Source organism: Rhamphochromis longiceps, linkage group LG12, assembly GCF_057381845.1.
Source record: "Rhamphochromis longiceps isolate RC_006_pf linkage group LG12, R_longiceps_female_GT1.1, whole genome shotgun sequence".
NCBI classification, from domain to species: Eukaryota; Metazoa; Chordata; class Actinopteri; order Cichliformes; family Cichlidae; genus Rhamphochromis; species Rhamphochromis longiceps.
This window is the reverse complement of record NC_140568.1, coordinates 33,497,966-33,514,895: the sequence shown is the minus strand read 5'-3', so window position 1 is coordinate 33,514,895 and position 16,930 is coordinate 33,497,966. Positions and strand designations below refer to the sequence as shown.

Sequence of the window (16,930 nt, the reverse complement as noted above, 5' to 3'; positions counted from 1 at the left end):
CCTGTGAGACTTGTTTTCCATTGGGGCATTTAGCTGCAGTCTGCTGTGAGACACCAAATTACATAACCTGAATACCCAATAAACTTTAAAATTTCTTCTATACACGCTCTGTGACAGCCACTCCTCCATGTTGCCAGCTCCTGTTGCTCTGTTTTAAGACAAATTGGGCTCTTCACTTAAATGCAGTTTAAACATCAATACCAATAAATTAAAATCCCACCCTGAGGGGACCACCTGTTCACCAAAGTAGAGTAGCTTAGCACAGACTGGGATGAGAGCTGGAGAGGTTTGTAAGTCGACACAAGTTGATTAATTCACATCAACCTCCAAAAGACAAGCTCAACCTGTCTTTTCAGCCTGAAAAGGCAACAAGGAACAATGGTGTTTCATTTTTCTCTTTTTAATCTTATTTAAGTAGCTCCACATTTCTACAGGTTAATGTAATATTTTAGTGCCTCTTACATTTAGTATTATGCATTTGGATGGCACAGACGATGTCTGCAGTCATAAAATATTAAATTGACATTTGAGCAATACTTCATAATAATCATACTTGTTTTCTGCACAGCTGGATTTTCAAGAATCGCGGCACTATCGGGACATACCTCAGCTATCATGGACCAGCGGCCTGCCTCACCTTCAAAGTGGACACTGTAACCACAAGAAGAGCAGCAATAACATGCCCCATGCCAATGCTCTCTGCCACTTTCACATTGCTGCCAGCATCAACCCAGCCACAGGTTTGACTTGAACACACTCTGAAACTACTTAATAATCCTGTTGATCCCCATCACTGGTATTTTGTTAAATACCAAAAGAAATCTCACAACATATTGAAGAACTAAAGCTTTAACATGACATAAAGTTCTTGATAAAGACGAATGAACTAAAGCACATCATTTGCTATTCCTGAACTGTACAGAGTACATGGATGGTTAACTCAGCTGGAAGTCAGAAGTCTTAACCTCTTGGCAAAAATACCATTAATTTTGCAGATTGCCTGAGGTTGTTTCTTTAACATTCCAATGAGCTTGTGCTCAGTGAGAGCTGTTCAGAGTAACTGTGAGCATTTCATTTTCTTCCTCTCCGTTTTAGTTGGGTAACTTAATTTGACCTGAATTAGGATAAAATCATGTAGACTTATTCAGCCTTCAGGCTGAGAAGTCCTGCAGGATTTGTATGCTTGGATTATGTTTTAGGATACTAAACCATGCTTACATTCATGAAAGTTAATTTGCTCCAGCAGATATATTTTTGTCCTGCATGTCAGCAGCCCGGTCTGATGTATATTTTGTTGTTGTTGTTGTTGTTATTTATTCATTAAGTTTTCTAAATGTTTAACAGCTTATAACTTGTATGTTTCACAGACATTCCCCTGTTGCCCTCCATCTCCTCTCTGAACGCTGTGGATGATGAGGAACCAGGAGGCCCATTTTCTGTCCACTGGCTCAACAACAAAGAGCTTCACTTTACTTTAGCCATGGAAGTCTTTCTGCAACAGCTTCGAATTAGTGTAGAGCAACAGAACGAGTGCTCCAATGAAGGTAGAGAGAAATGATTTGGATGAGTCAGTAATGGGTGTGTGCATGTGAAGCTGTCATAACAGTGACAGTTAAAGTCTAACCTTTAGAATAGAATTTAACATATTGTTTGGCTACCATGATTTGTATTCTTTTCCAGAGCCTGAAAATGAAGATGACTTTGAAGAAGAGGAGAACAGACCAAGTGAACCCCAAGGACCAGGAACAGTGGAGCTGCCTCTGGCAGCAGTGGAGCACCAGTTGGATGTGCTGTTAGAGGAGTGGAATAAAGGGGCCGACATGCTGTTCAGTATTCATCCCATGGATGGCTCTTTGTTGGTCTGGCATGTGGACTGGTTAGATGAATACCACCCAGGCATGTTCAGACAAGCTCAGGTACTTTGCTGCTATTGTTCTTTATATAGAACAGTTGTACATTCATTCTGTTTGTTTCATGAGAGTATTCCTCCAGTTTCTTTCCTCTTTATCTTTTATAGTCTTATTTCAGAGGTTGATACACAGAGAAACTGCACAGTTAGCTGCACAATTGGTCTTAATTTAATCTCAGTATGGCTTTTTCTCTATTATAAATAAATGAACATAAATAACTGTTATTGAAAATGCATGTTCTTCCAAAAGAACACAAAGTAAAAACAAGTCAAGCACCCCCTTGATCAGGACCTGATACTGTGCCTGCGTCTGTCCCATGCAAGCTTGAAATGTTCTTGATTGGTCTGAATAAGAAAGTCTTTGTTAAAAATACAGATACTACAAAATTTTAATGTCTAGCACAACAGCAGGTGAAGAACTTGTCCCTCAAAGTGGGTCGTCATCCGTTGTTTGGAAGTACTTCTGATTTGGCACAAGTAACATTAACTATAAAGAAATCATCTGCAAAAAGTGCTGTAGAGTTAACTAGTCTGTAAGGCAAGACTACTAACTTATATTCAGCCTCCTGAAAACATGCCAAAAACTGCAGTATTATTAATGCATGAAGGCTAAGAAAAACAATGCAGATGTTGCCAGCATGAGTCATTCAACCTCATCTGAGACATTTATAAAAGCAAGCCTGTACACCACATCTGCATAACCATCTAGCTCCCAAAGATCCATCTAATCACAGTTTATTTGGGCAGAGACAAGTGTCCAGTAAACACAGTGAACAGTAACAAAGGCTTTGGAGAATTGGCCAGCATGCTGCTGTTATCTATTCTGGAATTATTTTTCTGGTAAAACCTACACCATATGCAAAACATTTGCTGCTAAGTTTTATTAATCATGCAGGTACAATCGATGGGGTGAAAGACTTGATTTTTCTTCTTAGAGATTTACTTAATTTAGGTCAGTGAGGAAGTTCAGTATTATTTTTAAGCAACTATTTTACATTAGTGGAAATACTGCACAACATAAAAACAAGTTTATGTTTAATGAAAATTGTAATTAAAACCTTTTTTCCACTATAATCAATAAATAACAGTGATCTCAATATTGATCAAAATAATTGTTAATCATTTGACCATAATCATGCAGCAATCAAAGGTAACTGAATTCTGAATTCTGCTCAAAATATAACTTTAACCTTTAGATTAAACAGTTTTCTATTTAGTTATTTGTTTATATTCAGAATTTCAGAAAGTGCTTTGTGGGAAATCATTAATTTATCATCAGAGTAAGGTTGTGATTTATTTTCACAGTTGTGATGGTGTACTTGTTCTAATGTCTTCTCATCTGGCGACTCACACAAATATATTGTACTTGTCTATGACTTCATATCAAATTCAGACATGCCCTAGTGCATTTTTATGAGCAGTAAAAATAATGAGGACAGAGAATCTGGTCATTCAGGCACAAAACTGAATCTCAGGTTTCATTGGCATTCATTTTTTAGGCCTGGCTGTTTTAATTAGTTTAATTAGTCCTCCTCTTTAAATCTGAGCTGCAAATTACAGTCACTTTTGATGACATTGCTATGACATCTCTTTCTGTCTCAGGTGTCGTTTGCATCCCGCATTCCTGTAGCGTTCCCCGCAGGTGACGCCATCTCCCTGAGCCAAAGTGTGGTAATGTATGCCTGCAACAAGAACGTGGATCTAGCTATCCAACATGGCAGACAGCGACCGCCTGGGAGCACATTGCCTCAAGCCAAATCTGCTCTAATAAGCTACGGAGGTCAAGGAAAATCTGCACCCAGCAGTAGTCTTCGATTAAGCATATTTACCCCCAATGTCCTTATGATCTCCAAACATGCTGATGGCTCTTTAAACCAGTGGGCAGTCAGCTTTGCAGAGGACTCTGCTTTCTCGACTGTGCTCAGTGTCTCTCACAAGTCACGGTACTGTGGTCACCGCTTTCACCTCAATGACCTGGCCTGTCACTCGCTGCTCCCTCTTCTCCTCACCACCTCACACCACAATGCCTTGAGGACGCCAGAGGCAGACAGCATCTTGGTTCCTCCAGAGGCGGCCTCCTCTGGTTTTTCTCATTCTGCATCTCTATCTCGTGGGTCACGACCCACGCGGGTGTCCCTGGGTATGGTTTCCCAGGATCCCAATGCGATCTACAGTGAGCTGATTTTATGGAGAGTGGACCCCGTCGGCCCGCTGTCGTTGTCAGGCGGGGTCTCGGAGCTTGCTAGAATCAATTCTCTCCATGCATCAGCATTTGCTAATGTAGCCTGGCTGCCCACACTCATTCCCAGCAGCTGTTTAGGTGAGAAAATATTATTACTGGTCAGATTGCTAAGTACTTTATTGTGTGTTGCCTTAGCAAAAAGGCAGTAATGAGATTTTTTTGTTTGTTTTGGGTTTTTTTGGGGGGGGTTTTGTTTTTTGTTTGGGAGGGTTGATTGATGTGAAGGATTGTTTATTGTTATTGTTTTCTATATAGTTAACTATGTCCAACTAAGAGTAGGTCTGAGACGAGTCTCCATGTGTGGTTATTAGTCCACTTGACACATCTACTGTGCATTGTAGATAAATGTACAAAAGCAACTTACTTTACCAAATGACTTCAGATTTTCTGAATTAAACATGAGTGAATGTTAAATCTCAGTAGTGTTCGCTTGACATATTTATTTAGAAAAAACAAGCATAATAGTGGTAACATTCAATTGTTTTTCTTTTTAGGTTTGTACTGTAACTCTCCCAGTGCCTGCTTCGTGGCAAGTGATGGCCAATCACTCAGGCTTTATCAGGCTGTCATTGAGGCTAAGAAACTTCTGAGTGAGCTCTCCAATCCGGAAATATCAGTAAGTGATCAAGCCTGACAATTTTCATGCACATTAATAGCAACACTCAGCCATTTATAGAATCTGTCAAATAATGTACGTCACTGTTTTGCCATTTTGTTATTACTAGTGTTGGCCTGAGATGACTTGGAGAAAAATGACTGTAGGCGAAATTATATAACATGAAACATTAATTGGAGTGAAACATTTAAAACTCAGGGAAAAAAAGTAGTATGCAGCAAGAAGAGGAGAAATTGTTATATAAATGTTTTTGGGTTTGTTTGGTTTTTTTGCATTTCTTTTATTGCGTTTACTATGCCACCTGTTAGCTGTCAGTTGCAAGATGTTAAGTGATTTTCAAATTGGTAAAATAATTTCCTTGCATATTTAAACTGTGTAATACTAATTTATAAATATATGCAGATGATTTTTTGTGTGTGTTTGCCACCTTTCAGAAATATGTTGGGGAGGTTTTCAACATCATCAGTCAGCAGTCCACAGCAAAACCAGGGTGTATTATAGAACTGGATGCCATTACTGACTTTGTAAGTATACACGGAGTCCAAGAGAACCGAATTGTTTTCTCACACTAAACAAAGTTCAACCTCCTTTATTTGGGGACTTTCTGATTGTCTCATCTAACAGTAGACAGACATTGTCAGAATCTTTGAAGGTTTTCCCCTGAAAACAAACCAAAAAAAAACCCCATTGTTGACTTGCAAACCATTTGTGGCATGAAGCATTCGGCAGTGGCCTGAGTCGCTGAAAGGTCAACCACAATAATAAAAGGCAAAAAAAACCTCCCTCGTCTCCTTAGGGTGTGCGTGTCTTTGTGCATGTACTATTAATACAGCCTGTGTCTATGTCAGTGTGTAGACAGAAAATGATGTTCAGAGTCTACATCTGATGTAGTTTGACAATATCTGCTGCTGTTCTCTGCAGCAGGGGAAGGAGACACAGCTCCTGCATGTTTTTGAGGAACATCTGATTCTTGGTACTGAGATAACGGAGAGCATACATGAAACTCCCGACTCTCGCACGGGTAAAACCTATTTTTCCTAGTTTTCATGCCTGTATTTAATAGCAGCTGCTTGCATCTTTCATTAAAAAAATCACTGTGTGGGTTTCTCCCCCCCTGCAGCCTCCAGTAAACCAGCCTTCTCAGCCCGCTTTTTTCTGGTGGTGGTAGAATTAAGCCCAACAGGTCGCTCACTGCTCCACATGTGGCATCTCCATCTTGCTGCTCGACCAGTCACTATGGGTGGGTACTTATACACTCATACACCCTAAAAGTTGGGTGATGTAAGAGAGGTTTTCTGCCATCCTGTCTAACCTTAGCCAAAATAAATGATTGCAGACCATAAAGGGAAGTTTTTAAGGGTTAAAAGAGCTGGAAGTGTTGCAAAATTATAATTAGTAACTAAGTAATGACTTTATCACTGTAGATGCCTTGCATTTTTTAAGTTCCAAGTCCAGATTTGTCTCCCTTGCAATCTTTATTACAAGTCTTCTGTGTAAAAGTTGTAAAATTACTAAAAGTATCTCTAATGATTGAAAGAGACCTCCAGTATCACAGTGTGCTTTAGCCAGATGGTGATTCATCTGTTGAAAGATTTGTTTTTATAGATTTTTCAAATAATGACTCTGATGAAGTGTAGTAATGGTGAATGGATTTGACCAAGCCTAACTGTTCTAAATATATTCCCACTTTTTGTATGCCCACAGAGGAGACTGCAGCTCATAAGGATCTCACCACGACTTCTCCCTTGAACAGCTCTCAGTTTGTCTATGACGCACCCAGTTCTCCGGTAACTCAGAAGAGTAAATCCTGCACTTCCAATCTGCAGAGTGCCTGTCGTCTCAGCCTCACAACACACAGGCTGTACAGCCAAGAGCTGGCTCTTCCAGCAGAAGTGGAAGCCATCAGTGTTACTCCCTCGGCAGGTGAGGGACAATGAGGACAGGCATTCTTATTCCAAGGACGCAAAGCAAAACCACTTTGTTTCCTTATGCATATTGATGCATGCTAAGGTTCAATGTTGCAGCTTGAACCTAAACTCTAAATAATTGATCGGCTAGCTAATGATGGAAGAAGTTACTCACTAAAGTCATTTTAGGCATTAAATCTTATGAAATATCATGAAATCACATGAAATTATTCAGACATACCCACCACACAATCGGTGCAGTACTTAGCATTTTTTATTGGCGAGACTTGTCAATACAGTAAGCGAGACATAACAGTTTGTGCAGAATTTTCCTAACGGGATGGTTCAATTTTGATATTTAGAGAAAGCTAATATGTAGTCTATATGCTATATGTAGTCATGGGACAACATCCATACACACTCTTGAGTAAACCCATCAAAAATGATTAAACCGTTGCGTATAAATGACATCTTACCAGTCTGAAGTAAAGTGCACATCGTAGTTTCCTTTTATTTCACCATCAATGTCCTTGTATTGGGGATGATTTATTATAAGTAATTAATGACGTTTCCTCTGTTGTGACATGTGATTATGAATTGATGAAAAACGTTATGAGTGGAATGTAAGAATCACAGAAAAACACTTAAAAAAGAAAACAGCTGAAAGCTACCAACAAACTCGGATTGCCATCAGAACTCAGTTGATAATTATTAGTGTTTGATCTGACCTGTGGTATCACAGGCTCTGTCTGCATCATGTAAAGAATTCCCCTTGAAGTTGAGTTGTTAATGATTTTGATGAGGCGGTGTAAACCACCAACCACTGTGTCTCTTCCAATGTGTGATGTTTATGGTCCATTGTTGGTGCTAGAGTGTCGAAATACCTGATTGTGACTTTGCTTTCTCCTGCACTTAAATCAATTTATAATGTACACTTATTTTCTTTTCACAAATGAAGTGGTTTAATGCTTCTATAAGATTAGTTTGGATACAGTGAGAACCTAAGACAGTCTAAAAGAGGGTGCTTCGTGCAAAAAGTGTATTGGATTTTATTTTTCTCTTTATTTTTCTTTAGGTTGTTTACTAAGGCAGTGGTGTATTTTTGTGAACTGAGTTATAATTTAGTGTGTACTTGCACCTTAATATGAAAGAATGCATTCAGGCTTGTTCTGTGTTGAACATGGTGCATAAATGTTTTTTAGGTCAAGGTTTTTAGGTCAAAGTTGGTAAGATTGTGGCAACACTGTTAAGATAAAAATGAGCAGGGTGCACAGTGAGACAGGAAGCCGACTTGTAGATTAAGAAAAGCGTGTATGGCTGAAAGAGGCCTGAGTAAAAAGCTGCTGCTAACATTATTGGAATGAAACATAAGAATAGACGAAGGCAATCTTTTGTTTCGTTTACATTGTATTTTTTTTTTAATATATCTGCCAAATGTTTTCAAAATTGAATAAATCACAGAAATTTAACTCTAATGATATTATAGATCAAATCTTTCTTTGCTAATGGTGCATTACTTTTCTTCTCAGGTCACCTGAGTGCGTCATGTTCTCTTCCAGCCGGCCACGTGCCTTATCTCCTTGCTACTTTCTGTTCTGATGGTAAGGTGCGCTTCTGGAGGTGTAATGTCATGACAACAGAACCCCCCACTGTGGACAACTTGGTGTACCAGTGGGAGGAATGGCCTCTCCTGGTGGAGGAAAAACTTCCCAGCAGCAGTGCAGTAAGTGTGCCAGGCCGGCCCATTGAGGTCAGCTGCTGTCACGCTGGACGGTTTGCAGTTGCCTACAAGCAGATGCCTAGCACACCTCTGAACCTATCTCCTCATCTGAATGCTCATGGACCTCTGACTTCTCCCCCAGCCTCTGCATCTTCCCCATTTGTAAACTACAGCACCACCAACACCCACCTGACCCCGACCCTTAATGTGCCGCATAGCCCAAAACCCATTCACAGCCCTAATGCAAGCACTCGAGAGCCGCTGGTCCACATTGGCATCTTTCAGTGCGAGTCCACTGGTGGTTCGCAGTGGATTCTGGAGCAGACCATAGTATTGGACAATACAGACCCTATGTCCAGCTATCCTTTAAGTAGTAGTACCACTGCAAGTGCCAGCATTCCAAGTAACATGGATTTATCCATACAAAACGAGAACTGTCTTGGTTCTACTGGTAAGAGTCTGGTTCACTTGGACTGGGTTTCCCAGGAGGATGGATCACACATTCTGACTGTTGGCATTGGGACAAAGATATATATATATGGTCGTCTGTCTGGAAAGCCTCCAGATCTGGGAGTGTCTTCTGATGCTAATAGAGACCAAAGCTTGTCTCGCCTGGTTCTGCTTCGATCGGTCAGTCTGTTCTCCTCTGTCGAAGGCTCACCACCTATCCCAGTCTCCCTGTCCTGGGTACGAGATGGAATCTTGGTAGTTGGCATGGAGTGTGAAATGCACGTGTACTCTCAGTGGCAGCCTCCAGCACCACCCAAACCGACTGTCACAGTTGCCCAGGACAAAGACATCAGCAGCAGTGTTTCCTCCATAGTCTCAGCTGTCAGACAGTGCCAGGAGGAGGGTCTCAGCCCTGGGGCCCCCACTTCTTCACTTTCTCTTCCCAAAAAGACCCTGACACGATCAATGACGAGTCTGGCTCAGAAGCTCAGTGGGAAGAAAACCGCTTATGACTTACCTGTAGAAATGGAAGATTCTGGTCTTTTTGAAGCAGCTCACCAACTTTTTCCAACTCTACCCCAATACCACCCTGTACAGTTGCTAGAGCTTATGGACCTAGGGAAGGTAAGTTAAATAAATTACTCAATTACTTTTTGTACTCAGTCTTTAGCAGTAATAGGCTTTTTTTTTAAGTGTAAGTCTAGTCTCCAATTACTTTTGAGCTTCTAAAATGGGAGGGATTGTGTGTAAAAATGGCTCTAATTCCTGAACAGTTACTGTATTACTTTTGTATATTGTAATACTTGAATTCGAGCTGAAAGTCTGCTCTTCAGTCACATCTTGATTCTTTGATTTGAAATCCACGGTGGTGGCAAGAAACTACAAAAAAATGTCATTGTCTAAATACTTGGACCTGCGTGTGTATGTGTCTGATCTATTTGTGTATTGTCAGATGTTTTTGCTTGTGTGCTCTATCTTTTTTCCTTTGTCCCCTGTGTTCTTTCTTCCAGCTTCCTTTCCTGTGTGTCTCTGCTTTCAATATCCTGCTCCCCGTCTCTCATTTCCTGTTTTCTTTCGGTCTTCAAGATTACATTCTGTCTATTTCTCTCTCTATCCTCTTTACTCTTGATACTCTCCCCCCCCCCCCAATTCATATTAGTATTTATTTATTCCTTCCTCTCCCCCCCCCCCCCCCCCCCCCCCCCCTCCCATGACACTGTTTTCCAACTAAAAATAATGTAGTAAACTTGTATATGTTCTTTAGTCCATCTTTGTGTTTGAAGTTAGATTGATTTTATTTTTCTTTAATAAAATAACATTAGGACAATATAATCTTGCCAAATTTACTTTAGTTGATGCTATAGGTTCGTTGTACTTCTACCATTAACTCTGCTCTTATAAAATTATGTCATTAATTTCAGTTGAGAATTGATTAGTGTATCTTTCTCACTGTCTCTGTTGCTACCTGGGACCTAAAGGATTACACAGTCCACACTGCACCTGTTCAACATAGTCAGTCACTATAAACTAAACCACAACAGAGTAAACTACCCACTCACTGTCCAGTGTAAACCTTAAATTGTTTTTAATTGTTTATTGTCTTTTCATTTGTAAAAACTCAAAAAGATTTTAGTGTGTGGAATATCCAGATAACTTGTCGTGTACAGATCAAATTTCTCATCCAATATCTCTATTACATCAGAGCCATTGAGTAAGTTACTTAATCAATGGCTCTGTGTGGCATCAGCTAAAAGGACCAGTGAACTGCAGGATATGAAACCTGAGCTCATTTTGTATTAAACTTCCGGTCAAATCTAATTACTCAGTAATTGAAGGACCTTGAATGCCATTTCAGATCCCTCTTTAACCCCTGCGTGGGTACACAGGATGCATTTGTCGATGATGTGTTTGACTAAATTGGACTGAAGTATTAAGTAGCTGGCTTCCAGTTACCTGCGTGTTGCTTCAGCTAATGGAGCTTCCAGTGTAGTTTCTTGAGATTTCCTGACAGAACTAAGTGCTGAGTAAACTGTATAATCAGTACATGCCAAAGTCTGCTATTTGGTATCGCTACAATATGTTTGAAGCACCAAAAAAGCATTATTTATGGGCTGTTTAATATTTTATTTAAAAAAAACTTTTAATAATAGTTGTCTGATTTCCACAATAGCTTAAGCAGTAGTAAGGTGGACCGATACAATTAAAAGCCATGAAAATTTCCAAAAACTGCTTTTGTTGTGGTTGCTGAACAAAATCTGAAATGTATTCTGATTTATTATATTGATATTGTTCATCTGTCTTCAGGTTCACCGTGCCAAAGCTATCCTCTCCCATCTCGTGAAATGCATTGCTGGAGAAATCATAACACTTCAAGACAGTTCCACCAGTCCCGAAAAACGTGTGCGGTCTCGAACCATCAGTGTTGGGGGCAGCACAGCCACGGATCAGAAGATGTTCAGCAAAGCAGAGAACTCGTCCGCTGACTACACAGAGATAAGCTCCATCCCTCCACTGCCTCTTTACGCCCTTCTAGGAGCTGATGACGACACACCAAAACCTGGTGGGTATATACAGCATGTGATTTGAGAATAGTGGTCCCTCACTATAACGCGGGTCACTTTTCGTGGCCTCGCTGTTTCTCGGATTTTTTCTGTGCAATTTTGCATGCTTTTTTTTTTCTTTCTTTTTTTCTTTTTTTTTTAACAGCGTGTTGTGTTCTCCGTCCTGATTGGCTGTAGACCATTGTCATTCAGTCTCCTCCGTGCAGTGTCTCCTGTACAGTCACATTTACATAAATCTTTGATCGCTAGCAGTGTGACTCTGAAGTGCTGTACTGTTTGTACGTTTTCTCCCCAACAAACACAACAATATCAACAAAACATTTTGTACTGTCAAAGGCATGTGCGGTAGCCTGAAAACAGGGTTTGATCTTTGGTTTCATTCTATAATACTGGACTTAGTTTTCTACAAAGGTTTGAACTTTGAGGGTGTTTAAACAAGAGAGAAAAGTGTGAAAATGTTCATGCCTGTCTGAGAAAAGTGTATGAAGTGTGCCAGGCAGCAGGAAAAGAGAAGGTTATGGATGTAATGAAGGACGAGATGTAGAAGGCTGTGTGATAGAAGACGATGCAAGGGACCGGGAGCAACTGAAAGCAGAAGAACAAGAAGACTTGGTGAACAAGAACACTCTGCACCATGGGTACAAAAGCATAAGCCTTGGCTTTTTTGTTTTTCTACTTTTTGCTGCTGTTTTTGCCTTTTTGTTTTCCTTTGTTGACCTGGCACTCTGCAGGTGAAAGCATTTCACGACTAAGACTGAAGCCTTATTCACACAAGTCTAATATTATTATTTGAGACTTGTTGTATAAAGCTCGTTGAGTGCTCAAGTGGAATAGCAAAGTGCTATAAAAGAACCAGTCCATTTACCGTTTATCTTGGGACCTCTATGTAATGATTGCAGAAGTCAACTGTGACCTGATTCAAAGTAAATGTTCCACAGCTAATAACATAACATACTTCATCAAACAAAGATGTTCTGTGATAGTATAAGTCCACTAATAATCAGGATGTCACTGATTTCTTTGATATTTTCTATAAACAGCATTATGGATGCTCTGTTGGCAGTTGAATGAAAATAAATGGAAGGTAAAAGGCGAGCTTGAATCCATCAGAATAACAAAAGTCAGAAGCATGACTTGCTTGGCAGCATTTTGTAAAGAACTTGTTGCCTTTTTTTTAACATGCTCGGCAGTTATGTGGCAGCTTATTAATATTAATATTAGTGCTGTCAATAGATTAAAAAAATTAACTAATTAATCTCACAATTTTCTCTAATTAATCGTGATTAATTGCAATTACTTGATCAATAGCCTGGCTAGCTGGCTTTTTCAACTTTATATTTAAGCTTGTAACAGACATTTATGCAATATAATGAAGTAAATGGAGAATAAACACAAAGAATGTGTGCTTAAATTCAAAGAGAATTTGAATAGTTTTAGCACAGGTTCTTTTTAAAACTTTTTAAAAACCTACATACTAATAGGTAAGTATACACTAATATATAATATATATATGTTAGTTCTTTCAAACAATTACAATTTTTAATCGGACTCATCACAGGGTTACTGTAGATTAATTTTGATTAATCACAATTAAATATCATTCATTTTTAATCTACGTTAATCACATTTCATTTTGCATGAGCAAACAGACTCAGAAAAAAAAGGGAAAATATATGCATTTAACATGTTTATTGAACATCTTGAACATTCATGTTAACAAAAAACTCTGTAAACACTCTCTCTCTGTCACGCTTGGGGAGGCACTTAAAGTCCTTGAAACGAGGAACCAAAGCTATGTAAAGCAGCGGTCCCCAACCCTTTTTTTGCGCCACAGACTGGTATATGCCCGACAATATTTTCACGGACGGGCCTTTAAGGTGTCGCGGATAAATACAACAAAATAAAACTAGTACCGGTGCGGGAAAAAAAGAAGTTTTATCCACAACACACGTGAAAAGACCCAGGAAAACCGAGATAACGATAAAAAAATAACGCTAAAAACCCTGAAAACCATACATTTCACACCCGAGCCTCAACTCTCGCGGCCCGGTACCAAACGACTCACGGAACGGTACCGTGAGGTAGACTTACTGAGTCCCCGATGCTCCGTGAGTGGTTTGTCGGAAGCTGGATGACGTGTTAGCCAAAGTCCTAGCAGCATCCCCGACTAACATATGCTTCGCATCAATGTCATATTTTAAGCTGCAAGTGCTTCGGTGAAAAGAAAATTCCTTCTTGCACAATGTGATTGGTTCAGCTGGCCGTTACTCCCAGATCAACTGCCCATTTGCGCATGTGTGAAGGTAACTACTTGGACAAACTGCCCGAAATGCGTGGACAGAAATATTTCAGGGATTTTGAGTCATTCTGCACTCCAGATGCATTAATAGCGTTAAATTTTTTTTATCGCATTAATCATGATGACAGCTTTAATAACGTGTTAAGTTTGACAGCACTAATTAATATTAATATTAGGTCCCCAGGGGTATCGAGAGACGTCAGTAAATCTGAGTGAAACACAGACTTTTCATGCCACGTGAATATGCAGCATAAAACGTAGATGTTGGGGGGTATTTTTAAAGGTCATACATAAAGTCCCTTGTTAACACCAATCCCATGTGAATAGGGCTTATTCCTCTGGAGGCAATAACAGCCCTGAACATAAAGCTAGACCAGTGGTGACAGTTTGATAGTGCTGAATTGAAAATGAATGTTTATGACTTTTTGAGAGTATGCCTGCATATTTGTCAGAAATCAAAAATGTTCTGCAGATATGCATTAAAGCAGGTACACAAACAAGAACAAAGAAATGGTATTTATATTGTAAAACCAGTTACTATTATTAACCACCTCGCCTTAAGGTGAAGAAACTGAGAATAACAACTACACTTCTTTCAGATTTTCCCTCATTATCTGTCTGGGGATACATGGTGAAAAGAATGAAAGCAAATGCATGTATACAGTTTTGGGTTGTTGTTTTTTTTTTTAAAGCTCTCTGATATTTTAATCTGCCATCTTCCCAGCAGGAGGATACTTTTCTTCAGGCCTCTTGTGAAATACTTGTCTCATGTTATTTAACTCTGTCCTACACTTCCTTACAGATAAAGTGGGCAGTGTGAGTGGAGATAGTGGGCATGGTTCCAGCCACACCGATGCTTATGATGAGCTCTTTCACACACCCAACGTGATGGATCTGGACCCCCTGGACAGTGATCAAGAGAAAACAGGAAATAAGGTGAGCTCTTTCGGTATTCCATTGTATAGATTACAGAAAGCATTAATCCAAACTGGGACTCTCTCCCTACCATTCAGTGCATGCAAATGACATGACTGTTAATTTTCTAAGAAAACTGATTTTCTGTGCTGTTGTGAAAACTTTGTGACACTGGGTTCATTTAGACATGCAGACTCAGATGTTTTATGCAGAAGGATTTACTGCTGCAAGATCAATAATCGACATATTATCACCCAGTCCTGAAAGCACTTGTTTTTTGGCAAGCGGTATTCATATTAATTCTAGAAATTTGCTTTAGTACGATATAAAAATAACACATTTTTAACCTGTTTATGCTGGCCCATTTATATGCATCTTTGGTGCACACATCCTTGGACCAGGGACACTGCAGTGAGAATAAGACTCTTTCTGAAAGGTCCATCAGCTCATTCCTGCCTGCTGTGTCACATCTGGCTAAAGCTCCTTTTTACGGCAGGAAATGTCCCAGTGCTCCTAACAGGCCGTCTGTTCTTGGTAGCCAAGACATGCATCTCAAGGTTTATTTTAAATTTACTCCTGCCTGAAAAAGCAGGCCAGTCGAATCTTCATGATGGGCCTTATTAATGCATTAAAAATCTACATTATTAACTAATCTCTAGATTTTTGAAAAAAAGGTTACTGCATTTGAAAAAGCTTATATAGTCAGTTTACACATAGAATATCATGCTTATGTTGTGAAATTGAATCCAGTGATGCTGTATTCTGCTTTGTAACATTATTGACCGATTCTGTATTGTCTTTTGTAAATTGGAAATATCAAACAGTGAATTTAACAGGTTGGCACCTTTTCTGTCCCCAGGTTATAGACCTGTCCCAGTACAGTCCTACATACTTCGGTCCAGAACACGCCCAGGTTCTGTCCAGCCATCTCCTCCACTCCAGTTTGCCAGGATTAACTCGTATGGAGCAGATGTCTCTCATGGCACTGGCTGACACCATTGCTTCTACAAGCATAGACCTCAATGACAGCCAGGGCAAGAGCAAAGGTACTGCAAGGAAATGATAACATAAATACAGACTTTTCAGATGGGTAAAAATTTAGTAAATAAGCTCTGTTATCATTCTTTTTACCTCCAGGGGGAGAGACATTGGATGAGTGCGGTCTGAAGTTCTTGCTAGCTGTCAGACTTCACACTTTCCTCTCTACTTCGCTGCCTCCAGCCCACAGAGCACAACTACTGCGGCAAGGTACAGTGGTGTTGTTTCAAACTCTTTTATGTCAAATGTCCTTCAAAAATGATGCGAGGTCTTGATTTTGAGTCTTTTGTGAACTTCTGCTTTGCTGCTTGTAGTTTTATAGCCCTGTTATCACTGTAATTCCTGAATGGGCAGAAACAAAAGTTATTGACATTTTTGTTTTTTACTGCGTTCTGTCACAGTAATGTCATCGCCCCTTGTAAAAATAGAGATTTATAATTTCCTTTTCCTCTCTTTGCAGGCTTGTCAACATGTCACTATGCCTGGGGTTTCCACTCTGAAGCTGAGGAAGAACTCCTGAACATGCTACCTGCAATGCAAAAGGGAGAGCCAACCTGGCCTGAGCTGCGCTCAATGGGTGTTGGCTGGTGGCTTCGCAGCACTAACAAGTTACGCAGATGCATTGAAAAGGTGAGGCGAACAAGTTAGCTGTCGGATCCCAAATGCTAATCCCTGAGCCAGTGCCACTTTTGTAAATTGACTTATTTGAAGTAGAAATTTTCAGACTATAGTTGGTTATAAATCTGCGTATTAAAGAGTTTGCTTTTTTTAAAATATCTTACTAAAGATTTAATGATCAAATAGTTCATGATCTGGTAATTTATGGGATCTACATGGTAATACATATTAGAAACTAGTTTGAAGATCATAAACACAAAATGGGAAACTATTTTTTGGTAATATCTTAATGGCTATTCCCATGAAAAAAAGAACAACGTACAGTGAACGATGTAACATCGGTTTTCGATTGTATTTTGCGGAGTGAACATTAACCAATAAATTGATTCAATTAATTTTTTTTATCTAGATTGCCTTTTCTTTTTTTTTTTCTTCAAAAAAAAGCATCCGTATAATTTAAGCGTGCACACTTAACAGCTCTGAAGGATGTCAAATAGTATGTTAGGCCTGTTTGCTTCCTCATGGGTGTTCAGTTTATAAGTGAAATACTCGCAGGTATATGGGAGTACAGTTGTGCTGAGGCTGCTCTAAACTGCAGCATACTGAGTTACTCCCTAAAATGACCCATAAATTTGCAACTTGTTCTGTGGATAAT

At 39.6% G+C, this 16,930-nt stretch overlaps 1 protein-coding gene across 1 annotated transcript in view; it reads left to right on the top strand.

Annotated features, from left to right (window-relative positions):
• dmxl1 (Dmx like 1) overlaps nt 1-16,930 on the top strand; it is a 63,983-nt gene that overhangs the window by 12,193 nt on the left and 34,860 nt on the right. The window contains exons 10-24 of the mRNA XM_085425928.1: nt 569-740; nt 1,368-1,544; nt 1,681-1,916; nt 3,512-4,229; nt 4,646-4,767; nt 5,202-5,291; nt 5,689-5,782; nt 5,876-6,007; nt 6,472-6,690; nt 8,204-9,468; nt 11,149-11,404; nt 14,507-14,640; nt 15,479-15,665; nt 15,757-15,867; nt 16,118-16,287. Coding sequence (XP_085282054.1) covers nt 569-740; nt 1,368-1,544; nt 1,681-1,916; nt 3,512-4,229; nt 4,646-4,767; nt 5,202-5,291; nt 5,689-5,782; nt 5,876-6,007; nt 6,472-6,690; nt 8,204-9,468; nt 11,149-11,404; nt 14,507-14,640; nt 15,479-15,665; nt 15,757-15,867; nt 16,118-16,287 — 4,083 coding nt within the window. The remainder of the gene's footprint in view (nt 1-568; nt 741-1,367; nt 1,545-1,680; nt 1,917-3,511; nt 4,230-4,645; nt 4,768-5,201; nt 5,292-5,688; nt 5,783-5,875; nt 6,008-6,471; nt 6,691-8,203; nt 9,469-11,148; nt 11,405-14,506; nt 14,641-15,478; nt 15,666-15,756; nt 15,868-16,117; nt 16,288-16,930) is intronic.